The 20,044-nt window shown below is 38.8% G+C and overlaps 1 protein-coding gene across 3 annotated transcripts in view; it reads left to right on the forward strand.

Annotated features, from left to right (window-relative positions):
* RIC3 (RIC3 acetylcholine receptor chaperone) overlaps window positions 1-19,586 on the forward strand; it is an 84,824-nt gene extending 65,238 nt beyond the window's left edge. For all 3 annotated transcript variants that reach the window (XM_004470272.5, XM_004470271.5, XM_004470275.5), the window contains one exon: window positions 16,983-19,586. In XM_004470272.5, coding sequence (XP_004470329.2) covers window positions 16,983-17,419 — 437 coding nt within the window. In that variant the 3' untranslated portion in view covers window positions 17,420-19,586. The remainder of the gene's footprint in view (window positions 1-16,982) is intronic.
* Window positions 19,587-20,044: the final 458 nt, after the last annotated feature.

The raw sequence follows: 20,044 nt of genomic DNA on the forward strand, positions 1-20,044 counted from the left end.
CATCTATTCTTGCCCTGGATATATGGTACAATTTTTAAGACTGTCCAGTTGTGTGTATTTGTCTCATCCAAGAGAGAGCTCCCAATCCTATGTTCCTTCTCCAAGATTCTTGATCTGTTCTGTTTTTGTGCAAAATTTTCTCCCAAGCTCCTGTGATTTGTTAGTATTCTCTCCCTCACTCATTGTCTACTTTTCATTACACTTTTTGGTTTTGGGATCCATTCTGTCTTACAGCAGCTCAGAACCCCCTACCTTTTCTTTCTGGAAGGCTTTTCTGGCATCAGTTTTCTTCCCTGTTGAGGTATCCTGCCACAGTAATACCTTGTGTTTAGGTGGTGTGGTAGTTTGATATTTATGAATTCCAAAAAGAGATATTGATTATGCTTGTAAACTGGCCTATTCCTCTAGGTATGATACCTTTTGATTGTATAGATTCAGCTGAGATGACTTTGATTAAATTATGTTAAGATTGAGGCTTTGATTCAGCCACATCATTAGGGCATGCAGGGTTGAGTCCCTGCCCCTTGGTGGGCTATATAAACAGACACTCACTCAAGGAGAACACAGAAGTAGATACTCAAGAAAAGAGGAAGGGAGCTTCACAGACATGGAAGAGGATCCTGTGGTCCTAGGAAGAGAGATGAGCCATTTGCCTGATAGTTTGCAGCTGAAGAGCACAGAATAGCTGAGCCCTGTACCAGCCTACAGCTGAGATCAGAAGAAGCTGGACGCACAGAGCCTTAAGAGGAAAGAGGAAGGCTGAACCTTCTCAGATACTGCCCACCATCTTGTGTCAACATGTGGCAACAGATTTTGGGTGAGAAAATACCTCTTATGGTACCTTGAGTTGGACTCTTTAGGAACTTATAACTGTAAGCTTTTACCCAAAATAAATACCCTTTATAAAAACCAAGAGAGTTCTGGTACTTTGCATCAGCACCCCTTTGGCTGACTAGTATAGGAGGTCTAGCAAACAGAGACTGGATTGAGTGTGTATACTTCTTGCCAACAATTCTTTTATTGCTGGGGCACTTTCGTATGTGGTACTCCTCAGCCACTTGTGTTCCACCCTGGGTCCCTGCAGACTTAGGTCCCTGTGCCTGGATATGTGTGGGGTTCTAACTCGCTTCTGTGAGTGGCTCTGTTGCTTGCATCTGTGGCAGGAGGGACCTAGGCCTTGCCGCCACTGTATGACTCCTAAGTTGTGCAGGACCGAGTGAGGAGAAAGAGTCCAAACTGGTGGATTCAGGATGCAAACCTCCTATCTGATTTTTTTTTTTTTTTTAGCTCTTGTGGAGTCCTTCCATAGTCTCTGTCATACTCCAGAGATCCAAGCAAGTGGGATATATCCTTTTATTAGTTAATTCTGAAGGGAGAATTTTCTAGGGGATGTCATACATTACCACATTGATTATGTTATTCTTCATTTCCACTTTTGACTAATTAGCTTATTACTTCCTTGGGTTTTTCAACCGGCTTCTCTAGGATTTACAGATTGCATCTTTAGTTTATCGTGGTCTACCTTCAAATAATATTAAACCTTTCATGTGTAATGTAAGAGCATTTCAATGGTATAATTCCACCTCCTCCAGCCTCACTTTCTGCCTGAAGATATTTTGTAAAATCTTGTAGTGCAGGTTGACTGGCAGTGAATTCTCTCTCAGCTTTCATTTGAATGAAAATAATCTCCATTTCACTTTTTTTAAATTGGAGAAGTTGTGGGTTTACAGAAAAATCATGCATAAAATACAAGATTCCCATACACCATTCCATCTTGCACTGGTATGGAATATTTGTTACAATTAATATTATATCATAAAACTAAATTGTACTATTAACTATAAAGCCCATGGTTTAAATTAGGGTTCACTGTGTAATGTAGTGCCATGATTTTTTCTTGTTATCATATATACAATCTAACATTTCCCCTTTTAATCATATTCAGATACATATTTCAGTGCTGTTAACTGTTTTCACAATGTTGGTCTACCATCACCGCCGTCCATTACCAAAACATTTCCATTATTCCAAATAGAAACCCTATGCACTTTAAGCCTTAACTTCCTATTTCCTAGCCTACCCCATTCTCTGGTACCCAGTATTCTAGATTCTGACTCCATGAGTTTGCTTATTCTAATTGTTTCAAATCAGTGAGATCATACAATATTTGTTCCTTTGTGTCTGGCTTATTTAACTCAACATGATGTCTTTAAGATTTATTCATGTTGTTCCATGTATCAGGACTTCATTCCTTTTTAATGCTGAATAATAACCTTTTGGGTATATACCTAGAATTGATAGTGCGGGGTCATATGGTAGTTCTGTGATTAATTTTGTGAGGAAACACCAAACTGTCCTCACAGTGGCTGTACCAATTTATATCGCCACCAGCAATGAATGAGTGTTCATTCCTATTCTCTGTATCCTCTCCAACACTTGTTATTTTCTCTTTTTTTAAAAGCAGCCATTCTAATGGGTGAGAAATGGTATTTCATTGTGGTTTTGACTTGCATTTCTTGGATGGCTAATGTTGTTGAGGATCTATTCATGTGCTTTCTGACAATTTATATATCTCCTTGGAGAGATGTGTTTTCGGGTCTTTGGCCCATTTTTAAATTGGGTTGCTTATCTTTCTCTTGTTAAGTTAAAGGATTTATTTATGTGTACTGGACATTAATTCTTTATCGGATATGTGGTTTCCAAATGTTTTCTCCCATTGCAGGTTGTTTTTTACTTTTATGATTAAATCCTTTGATGTACAAAATGTATTTTCTATTTTGATGAGGTCCCATTTATCTATTCTTTGTTTTGTTGCTTGTGTTATGTATGTAAAGTCTAAGAAACCATTGTCTAACACAAGGTCCTGAGGATGCTTCCCTACATTTTCTTCTAGGATTTTGATAGTTCTGGATTTTGAATTGATTTTTATATATGGTGTGATAGAGATCCTCCTCCTTTTTTTTTGCAAATGGAGATCCAGTTTTCCCAGCACCATTTGTTGATACTATTTTTTCCCATTTGAGTAGTTGATTTAGTTTGCTAGGCTGCTGAAATGATATGCCAAAAATGCATTGGCTTTTAAAATGGGGATTTATTTGCTTGCAAGTTTACAGTTCTGAGGCTGTGAAAATGTCCAAATCACATCATCAGGTGATGCTTTTGGCAAGGCACATGGCGGCATCTACTGGGCTCTCCCTTCTCTGCGAGGTCTCATTGCTTCAACTTCCTGCTTCAGTGGCTTTCTCTGCTTCTGTGCCCTGCTGTCTGTTCTCTCTGTATTCATCCCATTTATAATGGACTCCAGTAAAAGGATCAAGACCTAAACTAATTAAACTAATTAAAAGGTCCTTAACTGAAGTTACCTAATCAAAAGTCCCACAGTAGGTCCACACCCACAGGAATGGATTGACTTTTAAAACATAATCTTTTGGGATCCATTCAGCTTCAAACCATCACAGTAGTCTTTGCCACACTGTCCAAACTCAGTGGACCATAAATGTGAGGATTGATTTCTGAGCTCTCCGTTCAATTCCATTGGTCTATACATCTTTCCTTGTGCCAGTACCATGCTGTTTTGATTACTGTGGCTTTGTAACAAGTTTTAAGACCAGGAATTGTGAGCCCTCCAACTTCATTCTTTTTTTTCAAGATAGCTTTGGCTATTTGGGGCCCCTTACTCTTCCATATAAATTTGGTGAGCAGCCTGTCCATTTCTGCAAAGAAAGGTTGTTGGAATTTTGATTGGGATTGCATTGAATCTATAAATTGCTTTAGTATTGATATCTTAATAATATTTAGTTTTCCAATCTGTGAACACAGAATGTCCTTCCATTTATATAGGTCTTCTCTAATTTCTTTTAGCAATATTTTTTCTGTGTAAAAGTCCTTTACATCCCTGGTTATTACATTTATTCTCTTACTATTGTGAATGGAATTTTTTTTTCTTGTTCTGATTGTTCATTGCTTGTCTCTAGAAACACTACTGATTTTTTTTCTATTTATTTATTTATTTTAAAAGATTTTTTTTAAAAAATTTATTTCTCTCTCCTCTCCCCCCGCCTCCAGTTGTCTGCTCTCTGTGTCCATTTGCTGTCTATTCTTCTGTGACCACTTCTATCCTTATCAGCAGCACCGGGAATCTGTGTTTCTTTTTGTTGCATCATCCTGCTGCATCAGCTCTCCGTGTGTGCGGCACCACCCCTGGGCAGGCTGCACCCTCTTTTGCTCTGGGCGGCTCTCCTTATGGGGCGCACTCCTTGTGTGTGGGGCTCCCCTACGCGGGGGACACCCCTGCATGGCAGGGCATTCCTTGCGCGCATCAGCACTGTGCATGGGCGAGCTCCACATGGGTCAAGGAGGCCCAGAGTTTGATTTTTGAGAGGTGATCTTGTACCCTGCCACTTTGCTGAATTCACTTTTTAGCTCTAGGAGCTTTGTTGTGGATTTTTCAGGATTTTCTGTATATGGGATCTTTTTTTTTTAGGTACCAGGGTCTGGAATTGAATCCAGGACCTTGTATGTGGGAAGTTGGTGCTTAACTGCTGAGCCACATTGGCTCCCCTGAGTTGGCATTTTTGTTAGTTTGTTTGTTTTTTTTGCCCCTAGGAGGCAATGGGGACTGATTTCTGGTCCTCCCATGTGGTAATCAGGTAATCAACTGCTTGAGCCACATCCACTTCCCTGTATATGGGACCTTATCTGCAAATAGAGAAAGTTTCACTTCCTTCTTTTTGACTCAAATGTTTTTTATTTCTTTTTCTTACCTAATTGCCCTGGCAAGAACTTCTAGTACAGTGTTGAGTAACAGTGGTGACAGTGGACATTCTTGTCTTTTTCCTGATATTGGAGGGAAAGCTTTCAATGTTTCTCAATTAAATAAGATGTTAGTTGTTGCTTTTCATATGTGCCTTTTATCATGTTGAAGAAGTTTCCTTCTATTTCTACTTTTCTAAATGTTTTTTATTGAGAAGGGGTGCTAGATTTTGTCAGGTTCCCTTTCTGCATCAATGGAGATGACCATGTAGGTTTTTCTCTTTGTTTTTTTAATGTGGTGTATTATGTTAATTTATTTTCTTATGTTAATCCACCCTTGAATACCAGGGATAAATTCTACTTGATTATGGTGTATTTTAAAAAATATGTTGTTGGATTCCTTTTGCTAGTATTTTGTTGAGGATTTTTGCACCTATATTTATAAGAGATATTGGTCTGTGTTTTCTTTTCTTGTGGTACCTTTATCTGGTTTTAGTATGAGGGTGATATTGGCCTCATAGAATGAGTTAGAAAAATGTTCCCTTCTCTTCAGTGTTTTGGAAGATTTTGAGCAGAAATGGAGTTAAGTGTTCTTGAAATGTTTGGTAGAATTTCCCTGTGAAACCATCTGATCCAGGGCGTTTCTTTTTGGGGAAGTTTTTGATTGCTGATTCAATCCCTACACTAGTAATTGATTTGTCAATATCTTCTATTTATTCTTGAGTCAGTGTAGGTTTGTGTGTTTCTAAGAATTTGTCCATGTCATCTCTGTTATCCAGTTTATTGGCATACAGTTGTTCATAATATTTACTTATAGTCCTTTTTCTTTCAATGAGGTCAGTGGTAATGGCTCCCTTTTCATTTTCATGCTCTAATCTTAGTTATTCCCTTCTGCTTGCTTTGGGTCTAGTTTGCTCTTCTTTTTCTAGTTTCCAGTTTTGAGGTTAGGTCTTTTATTTGAAGTCTTTCTTCTTTTCTAATGTAAGCATTTAGGGCTATAAATTTCCCTATCAGCATTTCCTTCACTCCATTCCCTAAGTTTTGTTTTTGTTTTTACATTTTCTTCTGCTCAAGATATTTTCTCATTTTGCTTCTGATTGTTTAATTTCCATATATTTGTGAATTTTCCCTTTCTCCCTGTTACTGATTTCTAACTTCATTTTGTTGTGGTCAGAGAATACATATTGTACGTTTTCAGTATTTTTTAATTTATTGAGACTTGTTTTGTGACTCAACATTTGGTCTATCCTCGAGAATGATCCATGTGCACCCAAGAAGAATGTGTATTCTGCTTTTGTTGGGTTCGGTGTTTTATATATGCCTGTTAGGTCTCGTTGGTTTAGAATATCATTCAAATCTTGTACTCCTTTATTGACATTCTGACTAGATGTTCTACCAGTATTGAGAGTGGTGTGTTAAAGTCTCACTATTAATGTAGAACTGTCAATTTCTCCCTTCAAATTGGTTAGTATTTGTTTCATATATTTTGGTGCTCTGCTGTTAAGTGCATATAGATTTATAATTGTTACATCTTCCTGTTGAATAGTTCCCTTTATCAGTTTATAATTACCATCTTTGTCCCTTGTGACTGTTTTGATTTAAAGTCTATTTTATCTGATATTAGTATAGTTTTGATATAGTATAGTATAGTATAGCTTTCTTTTGGTTACTACTTGCATGGTATATTTTTTTCCATCCTTTCATTTATAATTCTCCACTGGTATTTATATGGCATTTATAATTACCAAAATGGGCTACCTTTACTGCAGGTCTTTATTTCTTTATGCTGCTTTGAAGTGTCCTTTCCTTTCAGTCTGATGAATTCCTGTTGCCATTGCTTGTAGAGCAGGTCTTGTACTGATGAACTCCCTCAGCTTTTGTTTATCTGAGAATGTCTTAATCTCTCCCTCGTTTTTGAAAGAAAGTCTTGCTGGATATAAAATTCTTTTTTTTTTTTTAAAGATTTATTTTTATTTATTTAATTCCTCTCCCCTCCCCCGGTTGTCTGTTTTCTGTGTCTTTTTGCTGCGTCTTGTTTCTTGTTTCTTTGTCCGCTTCTGTTGTCGTCAGCGGCACGGGAAGTGTGGGCGGCGCCATTCCTGGGCAGGCTGCTCCCTCCTTCGCGCTGGGTGGCTCTCCTTATGGGTGCACTCCTTGCGCGTGGGGCTCCCCTACGCGGGGGACACCCTGCGTGGCGCGGCACTCCTTGCACGCATCAGCACTGCACATGGGCCAGCTCCACACGGGTCAAGGAGGCCCGGGGCTTGAACCGCGGGCCTCCCATGTGGTAGACGGACGCCCTAACCACTGGGCCAAAGTCCGTTTCCCTGGATATAAAATTCTTGACTGGCAATTGTTTTTTTCAGCGCTGTATTTCAGCCCCAGCCTTCTTGCCTTCATGGTGTCGGATGAGAAATTGGCACTCAATCTAATTGGAACTCCCTTGTATGTAACATGTTGCTTTTTTCCTTGCAGCATTCAGAATGTCTTGTGTTTTGCATTAGATAGTTTGATCAATATATGATTGGGGTACTTTTCTTGTCTTTTGCATTAGATAGTTTGATCAATATATGATTGGGGTACTTTTCTTCATGTTCATCCTGTTTGGTTCTCTCTGGTCTTCATGGATGTGCATATTCACATCTTTTGCTAAATTTGGGGAGTTTTTAGAATACTTTTTAAAATTCCTTCCTTCCTTCCTCCCTCCTGCCCTCCCTCCCTCCCTCCTTTCCCAGAGCTAATATTTTAAATGTTAGTTCTGGAATTTATTCCCTGAGATGTCTATTTCTTGGTTTTGTATCCAGCTGGAGATAAGAGAGATTGTCTTGAACTGCACCCTTCTCTCAGGAAGGTCTGCCCAAGGCAAGCACACTGTGCAGGGTTTTCACTGTCTTTCTGGGCCTCTTTCTCATCCTGGGGTTTATGAGTTGTTTCAGAGTCCCCCTGTTTACAAGAGTTTGGTTATCCCTGTTTCCTAGGAAACAGACTTCCCTCTTCTGGTTGTTTGAAGCCGGCACACCTCTATCCCAAACTGTCCACCTCTATAGTTTGTTTTTTGTTTTTTTAAATTTATTTTTTATTTATTTCTCTCCCTTTCCCCCCACCTGCCCCAGTTGTCTGCTCTCTGTGTGCATTTGCTGTGTGTTCTTCTGTGACCGCTTCTATCCTTATCAGTGGCACTGGAAATCTGTGTTTCTTTTTGTTGCGTCATCTTGCTGTGTCAGCTCTCTGTGTGTGGCGTCATTCTTGGGCAGGCTGCACTTTCTTTCACTCTGGGTGACTCTCCTTACGGAGTGCACTCCTTGCATGTGGGGCTCCCCTACACAGGGGACACCCCTGCGTGGCACGGCACTCCTTGCGCGCATCAGCACTGTGCATGGGCCAGCTCCACATGGGTCAAGGAGGCCCGGGGTTTGAACCGTGGACCTCCCATGTGGTAGGTGGACGCCCTATCCATTGGGCCAAGTCTGCTTCCCAACCTCTGTAGTTTTTAATACTCCTTTTGTTGTTTCAAGCTGCTTTTGCCTAGAAGGCAAATTATGGGAGGTGGACACAAAGTCTTTCCCAGCCAAAGCAGGGCCAGGGACCCACAAAAGGGGTGCAAACTGGCTCCAGAGTGCCCTATGGAGGGGAATAGGAAGGGTACCAAGAGCTTCTCTGAGAGCTCACCACAGCTGAGCTTTTTTGTCCTGCCCATCAAATACAGCCCTTCAATTAACTGTCCCCCAGATCCCTGAGGAAGCGCAGCATCTTTAAGTCTCCACTGCCCCTGTCCGGGGAGGATTGAAACAATGGCTGCTACCACTGTGCTGTGTGGGTTGAAACAGTGGCTGGGCCTCCAATGATCTGAACTCACTTATCAAAAGCTGTGATCAGTGATTGACCACACCTGCCCCAGTCTTGGAGAAGAGAATTTTTATATTATTTTTCTGTCACCAATGAGCTACCCAGGAGTTGGATCCCACTATGCCCTGCTGCGAGAGTGTGGGATAAGCGCCCATAGCTGCTGTGCAGAGAGCAGTTTACTGTTCTTTACCACAATTTATCAACCTCTTCTCCCCTATTTCCTGGATACTGCTGTGTTTGTTCTTCTGGCCTCCAGAGTTTCAAATAGTTGTTTCAGGCAATTCCTACTTGTTTAATAGTTGTTTTAGTGGAATTAAACTATTAGTGAGTCCTGGAGCTCCCTACTCTATCATCTTCTGTGGTGGTTTGAGGCTTTTGTGGAAACCAGAAAATTATATTCTTAAATGAATCCATTCCTGTGGTTGTGAACCTGTTTTAAGTGAGAACTTTTGATTAGTTCATGTCAGTTAATGGCCTTTGATTAGGTTACTTCAGTAGGGCCTGACCAGAGTGGGTCTTAATCTTCTTATTGAAGTCTTTTATAAATGGAATAAATATGGGGCGAAAAAGTCACAGAGACTAAGGTAATAGTTCCCTGGGACCTGAGAGAGGAATGCACAGAAACGGAGAGTGAAAGCCATGAGAGCAAGAAGCTGAAATCAACAGAACCTGGGAGAGAAAAATCCACAGAAGGATCAGCCAAAAGCTGAAAGCAACAGAGCTGGTGGAGAACGCAGAGATGGGTAGATATCACTATGTGCCTGATCATACACAGCTGCAGATTGGGGAGAACACATCTCCTGATGATGCCTTGATATGGACACTTCCACAGCCTCAGAACTGTAAGCTTATAAGTTAATAAATCTCCATCGTAAAAGCCAACCCATTTCTGGCATATTGCCTTGGCTGCCTATAGCAAACTAAAACATGTTCCCATGATCTTCTGTCTCTGTTTCACTATTAAAATTGAAAGATATTTTCCTCTATGTAGTTGATTTTTTTTCAAGATATTAAAAATTTCTCTTAATTGTCTTCTGGCTTGCGGAGTTTCTAATGATAATTCTGTCATTCTTATGTTTGCTCCTTTGTACCTGATGGTCTTCTTTCTTTGGCTCTTTTGCGATTTTCTCTTTATTGGTTTTATTCATTTTATTTTACTCTTTTTCTGTTGGATTGTGTTCTTTTATTGTTTTTTTCAATATACTTTTTAATTTTTAAAGATGCTTAGATTACATAAATGTTACTTAAAAAATAGGGGATTCCCATATGCCCTGCTCCCTACCCATCCCACATTTTCCTGCGTTAACAATGTCCTTCATTACTATGGTTCATTTGTTACAATTGATGAACACATTTTGGAGCATTGTCCCTAAGTTTGGATTATAGTTTCCATTGAAGTTTACACACTCTTCTGCACAATTTTGTAAGTATGACAAGATATATAAGGGCCTATATCTGTCATTGCACAATGTCATTCAAGACAACTCACAAGTCCCAGAAATGCCTCCAAATTACACCTATTTTTCCCTCTCCATGCCCTCAGAACCTCTAGTGGCTACCACCTCCACATCAATGATAAAAGTTCTTCCATTAATAGAATCACAATTAAGTCTGTAGTAGAATAACAGTAAGTCTACTCTAGTCCATCAGTTATCCCAGTTCTGAGGATTCTGGGATGGTGATGCCTACTCTGCCTCTAATTGAGAGGGGGCTTAGATCCCATGGGGCAGATGGATGGGACTATCTTGCAGTTGCAGACTCTCTCTGTTCCTTGGGATGGTAGTTGTCCTCACCATCTCAGTTGTCCTGGGTGAGTCCAGTGAACTGGAGAGTGGGTGTTACAACTCTGTTGAGATTCAAGGCTTAACTGGCACATGGACAGCCCAAAGATGATGTCTCTTAGACATATACCTATCAACTCTAGTACTAACTATAGGTTTAGATAGAAGGGACAGAAGAACCATGTGTAGGGAAACCGTCGCTGTGCCCATCTCTATCACACTGGGGAGCATAAATTCCAAAGTAGGCCCCACTGGCAGGGTGCCAAACTCCTGAGCTGTCTGCCCCACCTATAATGTCTGGATGTCTCCAGAGCCCTCAGGAGCCCCATTATTTGAGGCAATATTTACTTTGGCAGTCAATGAGATCCTGCTGAGACATGCATAAATGTAACCTCTGGAATGACCTCCCAACTCACTTTGAAGTCTCTTAGCCATATGAACTCATTTGTCTTTACCTTTTCACCTTTTGGTCAAGGTCTTTTTCCAGTTGCATTACTAGTTGTTTGATGTAATCCCTCGATGCCAGGGAGGCTCATTCCCAGGAGTCATGTCCCATGCTGCGGGGAAGGTAATGCATTTATATGCTGAGTTTTGCTTAGCAAAGAGAGAGGCCATGTTTGAGCAACAAGGAGGCTCTCACAAGGTAACTCTTAGGCACCCTATAATACTAGGCTAAGTTTCTATTTCAAGAGTAAAGGTTCATAAGTACAGTCATCAATATTAAGGACCCATCAATGGTTCATCTTCCTCCTTCACTCGTCACTGCCCCTGGACTTGGGGGATACTTGCTGTCCCATTAAAGAATGTGGCAGAGCTCTCCAGGATGGGAATTTGTTGTTCTTTCAGTTATTGTGTGAATCTCCACCCACTGTGACAATGCCTCATGAACATATGAACACATTCATACGCCTTATAGGTGTGCCCCAGATAAACCTCTTCCCATGCATCCCCCATCACTGACACCCCACGCAAATGACCCTCCCCTGCCACAGTTGTAATCCTTTTATTATCTGAAACTTCTTCAAAAATGAAGCCAACGAAATAACCAAATACATATATTCATTTTAGTTATGATGTTCCTTGGTGTAGTTTTCTTTATGTTTCTTTTGCTTTGGATTTCTTGAGCAGCTTGCTTGTGGTTACAGTTTTCATCAATTTTTGGCCAACATTTCTTATTTTTCCCCCCAATATATTTAATTCACTCCCCCTCCCCCAGATGGTTCTTTTGTTTGTCTGCTCATTGTTTGCTTGCCTTCTCCAGGAGGCACTGGGAACTGAACCTGGGACCTCCCATATGGCAGGTGAGTGCCCAGTGGCCTGAGCCAGATTCACTCCCCATGGGCTGCGGCATCTGCTGGCTTGTGGCATCTGCTCATTTAAGCAGCTGCTCGTTGCGGCAAGTATGGCATCTAGCTCATTTTTTTTGGCAGTGTGGTATCTAGCTCGTTGCAGAGGGTGCAGCATATGCTTGTATTCTTTAGGAGGCAATGGGACCCGAACCCGGGACCTCCCATGTGGTAGACAGGCATCTAACTGATTGAGCCACATCAGCTTCCCCGTCATTTCCTTAATTGTTTCGCCTCTTCTTCTGATTCTCCGACTGTGCATATATTAGACTGCTTAATATTTCCCCACAGGTAACATATGGTTTTTTTTTTTTTTTTTCTGGTCCATGCCTAAATTTTTTTTCTTCTCCTTACCTAAATTTGGATAGTTTATATTGCTATGCCTTCAAGTTTGCTAATCTTTTCTTTTGGGGTATCTAATCTGCTGTTAATCCCATTCAGTATATTTTTATTTCAGATATTGTGTTTTCATCTCTGGAAGTTCCTTTGGGTCTTTTAAAAAAATATCTTCCATTTCTCTCCTCATGTGTTTATGATTCTACCTTTCTCAAACATATGAGGTGTGTTTATAATAGCTGTCTTAGTCTTATCTGCTAATTGTATTATTTTTGTCATTTCTGGGTTGGTTTCTAGTGATTTTTCTCTTTATTATAGGTACCTTTTTATTTTTACTTTCTTTTTTTTTCTTCTGTCCTTTAGTTTTTCTTTTTCTTTGTTACCTTGTTATAGGTTCTTATTTCCTGCTTTTTTCCCCCTGTGCCTGATAAATTTTGATTAGATTATGGTTATTGCACATTTTACATTGTTGAGTCCTGGAAATTTTGTTATTTTAAATAGTATTGGACTTTTTTTTTTTTTTTAATGCAGTTAAGTTACCAGAAATCAGTTAGATCCTTTCAAGGCTTGTTTTTTTTTTTTTTTTTTTTTTTTGGTATTCTTTTTTTTTTAATTAAAATTATTTATTTTTATGAATTACATTAAAAAAATACGAGGTCCCAATCAACCCCACCGCCCCCACCCCCCACTCCCCCCACAGCAACACTCTCTCCCATCATCGTGAGACACCCATTGCACCCAGTAAGTACATCTCTGAACATCACTGCACCCCGTTTAAGCTTTGTTAGGGTGGGTCCAGAAAAGCCTTTTCTTTTCTCTAGGGCTAATTAAGTCTCACTAATAAGGCAATGCCCTTCTAAGGTCTCTTCCTGATGCCCCACAAGGTCTTCCCATACTGGTTAATAGAAACATGAACTATTCCTAACTATGAATGGGCTCCAGGGTTTTTAGACTGAATGCTTTTAATACTTTCGCTTACCCTGTATAGTTTTTCCCCCATGTATGGTACTTAGGTAAAAACATGAAGGAATCAAATGAATAAATTGAGTAGAATTTGGAAAAAAATAAAATAAAATAAAATAAATAAACTTTCATTCCTGGGGAGGGGCGGGGAAAACATGAAGGAATCTATCTGCTATCTCTGGAGCTCTTTTCTGTGCAGCTCCTTTCTTTAAAGTATTCTTCCCTATAAATTCTAACTGTGCAGGCCTCTCTAAACTCTAATAGTCCCTGTCTCTCCAACTCAGTGATACCACTGGGCCCTTTTTCCCTTCTCTCAGAGATCACATGTCTGCACTCCCAATTATCCAGTGTTTCATATGTTTGTCTTATTTCCTAGTTGTTTAATGCAGGAGGTAGGGGAGAGGAACATAAATTTGGTCCTTGTTACTCCCTTATTACAGAAGTAGGAATGAGAGCCTACACGTTAATACTGTAATAAATTACATATTTACTAAATACTTAGTGGGAGGTAGGGAAGCAGAGCTTTAAAACTTAAAAAAAAAAAAAAAAAAAGGTTATCAGAAGGAAGAAATAAAACTGTCCATACTTGCAAATGGTGTGATTGTCTAGTTAGAAAATCCCAAGGACTCTCAAAAAAGTTCCTAGAACTAATAATAATGAGGTAGCAAGTTTACAGAATACAAGATAAACATAGTAAAAATCAATTGTATTTATATATAGTTGCAGTGAACACTTGTACACAAATTAAAAATATACCATTTACAATTACTCAAAAATTACTCAAAAATTTTGTTAGGTATAAATCTAACAAAATATGAACAGAATTTCTGTGCTAAAAACGACACAATGCCGATGAAAGAAATTACAGAAAACCTAAATGAATGGAGAGACATAGCATGTTCGTGGATTGGAAGACTTAACAAAGTACAGATGTTAATTCTCCCCAAATTTACATACAGATTTCAATTCAGTTCCTATCAAAATCCCAGCAAGATATTTTGTAGGTATTGTCAAGATTATTCTTCAATGCATGGGGAAAGGTAGAGAAACTATAATACCTAAAATAATTTTGAAAAATTAAAGTGGGAGGAATTAGTCTATCTGATTTGAAGACTTCGAATACAGCGACAGTAATCAGGACTATATGGTATTGCAGAGGGATGAACACTATTGAAAAACAGAGAACCCAGAAATAGACCCACATAAATATGCATAACTTATTCTTGACAAAGGTGCAAAAGCAATTCAGTGGCATTTACAACAAATGGTGCTGGAACAATTAGACAGCCATAGGTAAAAATATGAACCACAACCTAAGTCTCATACTTTATACAAAAATCAACTCAAAATGGATAATGAACTCTTAAAAAAAGTAAAATGTAAACCTATAAAGTTATTAGAAAAAATATGACATCTTCAGTATCTAGAGCTGGGCAAAGAATCATTAGACTTTATAACAGAATCATAATTCATATAAGTAAAAATTGATAAATTGGATTGATTCATCAAAATTTAAAATTTTTGGTCTGCAAAAATCCTCATTAAAAGGATGAAAAGAAGCTACACAGTGAAAGAAAATATTTGCCAACCACACATCCAAAAAAGGACTAGTATCTAGAATATATAAAGAACTCTCAAAACTCAACAGTAAGAAAACAAACAATCCAATTAGAGAATGGGCAAAAGGCTTGAACAGGCTTTTCATCAAAGAGGATCTGTAGATGGCAATTATGTACATGAAAAGATGTTCAACATGATTAGCCATTAAGGAATAAATTAAAACTACAATGATATATCATTACACACCTATCAGAATGACTAAAATAAAAAAAAATATTGACCAATAAATGCTGGCAAGGATGGGGAGAAATTGAATCAATCATATTTACTGGTTTTATCAATGCAATATCCTCTTAACTGTCTCTGGGAATATCAATTATGATTTGATTGAAGCTAACTCGAATTTCCTACATTGACTATTTTGTTAGGAGCTATTTGCATAGTTTGCTTAGTTTGGTTCCCCTATTTTGAACTGATTTCCTCGTAGGACCAGTGAATTTTGTTGCTTGTTCATGGTTTTAATGAAGTCCTTGAGTAACCAGTAGTATGGATCACTATTCAATGTTTTCTCTAGTGCCCTCCCTCCTAATTCTTAAACCAAAGCAGAGAGCCATGGAAGTCCAAGGGCAAACTTTGTCCTTGCTGTGGTGAGAACGCCAAGACATGGAAGTAAACGGACTTCTTGTCTGGGAGAAAACTAGCAAGCAGGCTTCCCTAGTCCCTGCCTCTGACCAAGGAGTCTGGGAAGGCTTTGAGTACAGTAGCTAAGCCCCATTTTACCTAATGTACTTCTCATTGTAAGTTAAGCTTGGGAATGAATACTGCATTGGCAAGATTTTGATACTTAATGCTGGTGAGGGTGTGGTAAAGGTAGGACAGTCCACCACTGGTGGGACTGAACATTTATACCATTTTCTGGAAAGTAATTTGGCAGGTTATTTTAAAAAAGGCATGTAAAATGTTCATTCGCTTTGGCCTATTATTCATATTTCCAGAAGTCTAGAATAGAGAATTGGACCTGGATTTATATTCAGAGCTCTTAATTACAATGTTACAATAGGGGAAAATTGGAAAGAATCTAAATGTCTTAGAGAAGAGGAATGGTAAGTCATGTCAATTGTGTTTTAACTATATGATGGAATGTTTTGTAGCCAATTTAAAAATGCTTAATGACATGGAGAAATACCCATGGTACAATGCCAAATGAAGAAATCAGGGTACATTTTATAGACAGTATAATCCTTCTTTATTAAAAAAAAAAAACAGAAAAAGAAAAATATATTTTTATGTAAAGTAAAAAAGTCCAGAAGTAAATGCAAGAAATTATCAGTGGTGGGCTTCTGGGTGCTTTGTTTTTGTTTTTGTTTTTAACTCTTATGTATTTTTCAAATTTTCTACATTGAGTTTTTATGACTTTTATAAAACAGTAAATGTTGTGAAAATATGTCCCCTTACCCTACACTGTATCAAAAGAGACCCTTTTCAAAATTTGTAGGCAGGAAGTGGTTTATGTTAGGAGTGAACTTGCCAATTATCATAATATACAAATGGATTTTGAATTCTTCAGCTTTTCACATTGTGTCATGAGCACGGCTCCTGTTGCCAGCAGTGGCATATGAGCTTCAGTGCAGCCCATCTGCTGCTCAGGCTTGGCTTGGCTGACATAGATTTATTTCATTTCTTTCCTTAATTTGGCAGCATTTTCTTCTTTTCTCATTATCATAGCTGGGATTCAGTACCAGTATTACTCATTTTGTTTACCAGTTTATTGTCTTTTGTCTATTTTGTGAAGACAAAGAATCCAACAATAGAAATTCTGTCTTCTAAAAATGCAGTGCTTGTCCTTTGGGATCTTAGGCATGTCTTGCTAAAGTGCGCTGTTTTTTTTGACACTTGCAAGCATTTCAATTGTTTTGATAAGTAGAAGTCTTCATGGTATATTTTTTAAAGAGCTTAGCATTCCTTACCTCCTCCTTCCTCCCATCCCAGGAAAATTTAAAAGTCATTCCAAATAGAAATTATAAACCTTAGTCTTGAGCTACACTTTTTCCATCTGATGTTGGTGCTTTTTTTCCTGTTTTTAACTGAAGGCGCAATTGTTCATTTAATTTTATCAATACTGCAGAAGCATGTGGTGTGAGACTTACACACTGCCACAAGCACCCTACACTTAAGAAGGGATTTTCATCTGAGTTGTATTTCAAAGAGCACTGGAGTACTCAATCAGATTGCTAAGAATTTGCTCAAGTGAAACTTCAAAACAGTTAGAATCATCTTAGAGATTCCTTGAATGGATTTGTTAGGATAGGATGACTACTATCTGAGACTCTGAGCCATCTGACTTTATTTTTCTTTAAGAGATATTCCTTGTTCGACTTTGTGCTACTTTCCTCTATAGGATACCCTGAAGAGACTTATCCAGTTTATGAACTTTCAGATTGCATCAAACATGGGAAAAAAACAATCCTGGTGGATTACCCTGACCCAAAAGAGCCTTCTGCTGAAGAAATAGCTGAAAGAATGGGAGTGCTAGAAGAAGAATCAGACCCTTTGATTTGGGGAAGTCTGCCCACTGACCCCAGAACCCAGGAAGATAATCCTGTTATCTCACATGACCCAAAGTCAGAAACATGTGCCTGCTGTTTTCATGAAGAGGAGGATCCTGCTGTATTGGCAGAGAATGCTGTGTTTAGTATAGGTAGCTACAGTGAGCAAGAGGAAACCAGCAAAGAGCAGTGGCCCCAAGACTTCAGAGAGGAAGGGTTGAGCATCAGTGCTGATAAAGCATATACAAGTGACATATTGAGGAAGCGGAATCTCCAGGGTTTAGAGTAAAAACATCCAGTTTGGTGAAGTACCCATTACTCTAGTCCTTGGTCCTGTGCCCTATAATTCATTTCTCTCTTCAAATAGTGTAGCTATTAGGCCACTACTATGGATATTATGTATCCCTCCTGGTGCTCACATATCTGCCACTTTGTAAAACATCATAGAGATTAGTGTGAGCATAAGACAGCCTCACTCTTTCTCTTCCTGCCCTTGCCCCATCAGAAAAGTTGATCCACTGAGTAATTTTGTTTGGTCTATCACAATTACTGATGGGACCGCTCAGACAAAGTTCCGACTCTTGCTAGGAGTAACAGATGGTTTACCGGTGAATGAACATCAGCTCGCAGATGATAAGGACTTAAGTTTGCAGGAGTGAAGATTGCAGACTCCACGATGCCTTATTCTTTGGGCCTTGGGCAGGTTAGTGGTGCCCTGGGAAGAATAGAGCATTTCATTTGTGGGGATGATGGACCCAGGACATCATTTGAACTGAACCCTCTTCCTCAGGAAGGACCTTTCTAGAAGCACTGATATTGCATCAGACATCTTTTTTCTTCCAGAGTAGCAAAAGACTCCAGCTGACCTGAAAATGAGCTGTTTTGGAACTCTTTGCTGTAATTTTGCCTTGTTCTCTAGTTCTTTATCCTGCTCTGCTTAACAGAACTGCCAAGCCCAGGCTCACCTTTTCACTTCTGTTCTTCAGTGGCTGGAGGAGGCTCTACATAGAGCCTTTAGTTCTTGCCCTATACAGTCAAGGTGTGAGGCTGCAGGAAGGCCTACCAAAGGGTGACAGTCATCTCATGAGGAGTTCAGAAGTCCAGGAAGCCAACAACAGGGGCAAGAACCCCTGCCCTTAGGGACAGTCCATGCCTAGAGGCTGTTTCTGGATGTTGTGCCCTCTGGAATATTGGTTCTCACAACCACTTAAATTGAAAGAGAAATGTAAACTGAGCTTCCATACAAAATGCCAGTCCGGCAGGGAATTTGTGGAATGTGTCTGTTGCAGAGAACAATATAGCAGTGCATAGAGGAAGAGAGGATTTGTTTATATTCAGACATCTGAGTCTTTTGAGAGAGCTAAGGAGAATCGGATGTAGATTAGGGACTACTTGGATTTTGACCAAGATAAACCTGATTTCCTGAACTTCCCATCTGTTCCATGTTTTCTTGAGACAAGATGACACCTGTGAATTTTCTTTAGCAAGAAGGATGAGTGAATTCATACTTTACATGCAAAAGTTAAGTTTAAAGGAAATATGTTCTGAGGTCATTCCTAATCATGAAACATGGAAGACTTGAAAATTAAGAAATTATGTAAAGGTATTAGATGCTTTTTTCGCTCCATTTGTCTGGCTTGAATAAGATGCCAGGTAAAAGTTTAAATTACACATATATGCATACTGGCTGCTATCAGAAGATATGGGATATTAAGATAATATGTCAGCTCCTACAGGACATTTTTTGTCAATTAATTGAACTACAGAGAAAAGTCATTGAAGATTAAATCTACAGAAAGTATATTGCATCTATCTTTGTGTGAAACATTTGATTCACATTGTAAAGAACACAGTTTAAAGTGTACTAAAGACAATCTAGATGTAATACTAAAGGTAAAAAATAATGTAGATGCTCTCTGTTTTGATAAATTGTTTCCTGTTACTTCTTTTAATTCATGATGAGGGGATGATTATGAGATAAGTCCTGGGTTCCTGGTTCAAAGGTTAAAATATCTTTTTTCCCTTGGAATGTGACTCTCTTATTAGAAACAAACTTTTGTTTCCTCTAGCTTAATCATTCATTTAACAGACATTGCTGAATGCTAAGTTTTGAAATAAAAGACTCAATTCCTGTCCTCAAAAAACTCTGTTTAACTTGGGAACCTGGCAAGTAAAATGAACCATCAACTGTAATAGAGGCAGAGTAGGTAGTATAGGGCTGAAGGTAATCAGTTCTGCAGGTAGAGCAATGTGTATCCTGATCCCGTACTTGCATATTCTAATTGTGGGATCTTGGACATCTTCTTAACTCCTCTGAGCCTTGGCTTTCTTATCTATAAAATAAGAGTAATTAAAGCCCAGGTCTTACTGACTGAAAGAATTAGCATTTGTAAAACAGCATTGGTATTATCTCATGTATGAAAACCACTCAATAAATGGTAGCTACTTTACTTTTATTATACAAGGTCTCATGCTATAATAGAGATGTGAACCCAAAACTACAGGTATACAAGGGAGAGATAAATCATTTTTGCCAAAGTACATCCAGGAATACTTCATATAGGAAGTGGGCCTTTGAAGCATGGAAAGAGTTTCTACCGGTGGACAAGGAAAGGAAAAGATATTCTTGGCAGAAGGAATAACATTGGACAAAGCAATGGGGTATGACAGTAGAGGCATACTTTCATTGTGCTTTGCAAAAACTTTTTTTTTTTTTAACCAGTTGAAAGTTTGTGGTAACCCTGCATCGAGCAAGTCTCTCAGTGCCATTTTTCTAACTGCATGTGCTCACTTTGTGTCTTTGTCACATTTTAATTAAGGTTATGTACATTGTTTTTTTAAAAACATTATACTATTACACACTTAACAAATTATAGTATAGTGTAAACCTAACTTCTTCTGGGAAACCAAAAAA

The sequence above is a fragment of the Dasypus novemcinctus genome, chromosome 10, assembly GCF_030445035.2.
Source record: "Dasypus novemcinctus isolate mDasNov1 chromosome 10, mDasNov1.1.hap2, whole genome shotgun sequence".
NCBI lineage: Eukaryota > Metazoa > Chordata > Mammalia > Cingulata > Dasypodidae > Dasypus > Dasypus novemcinctus.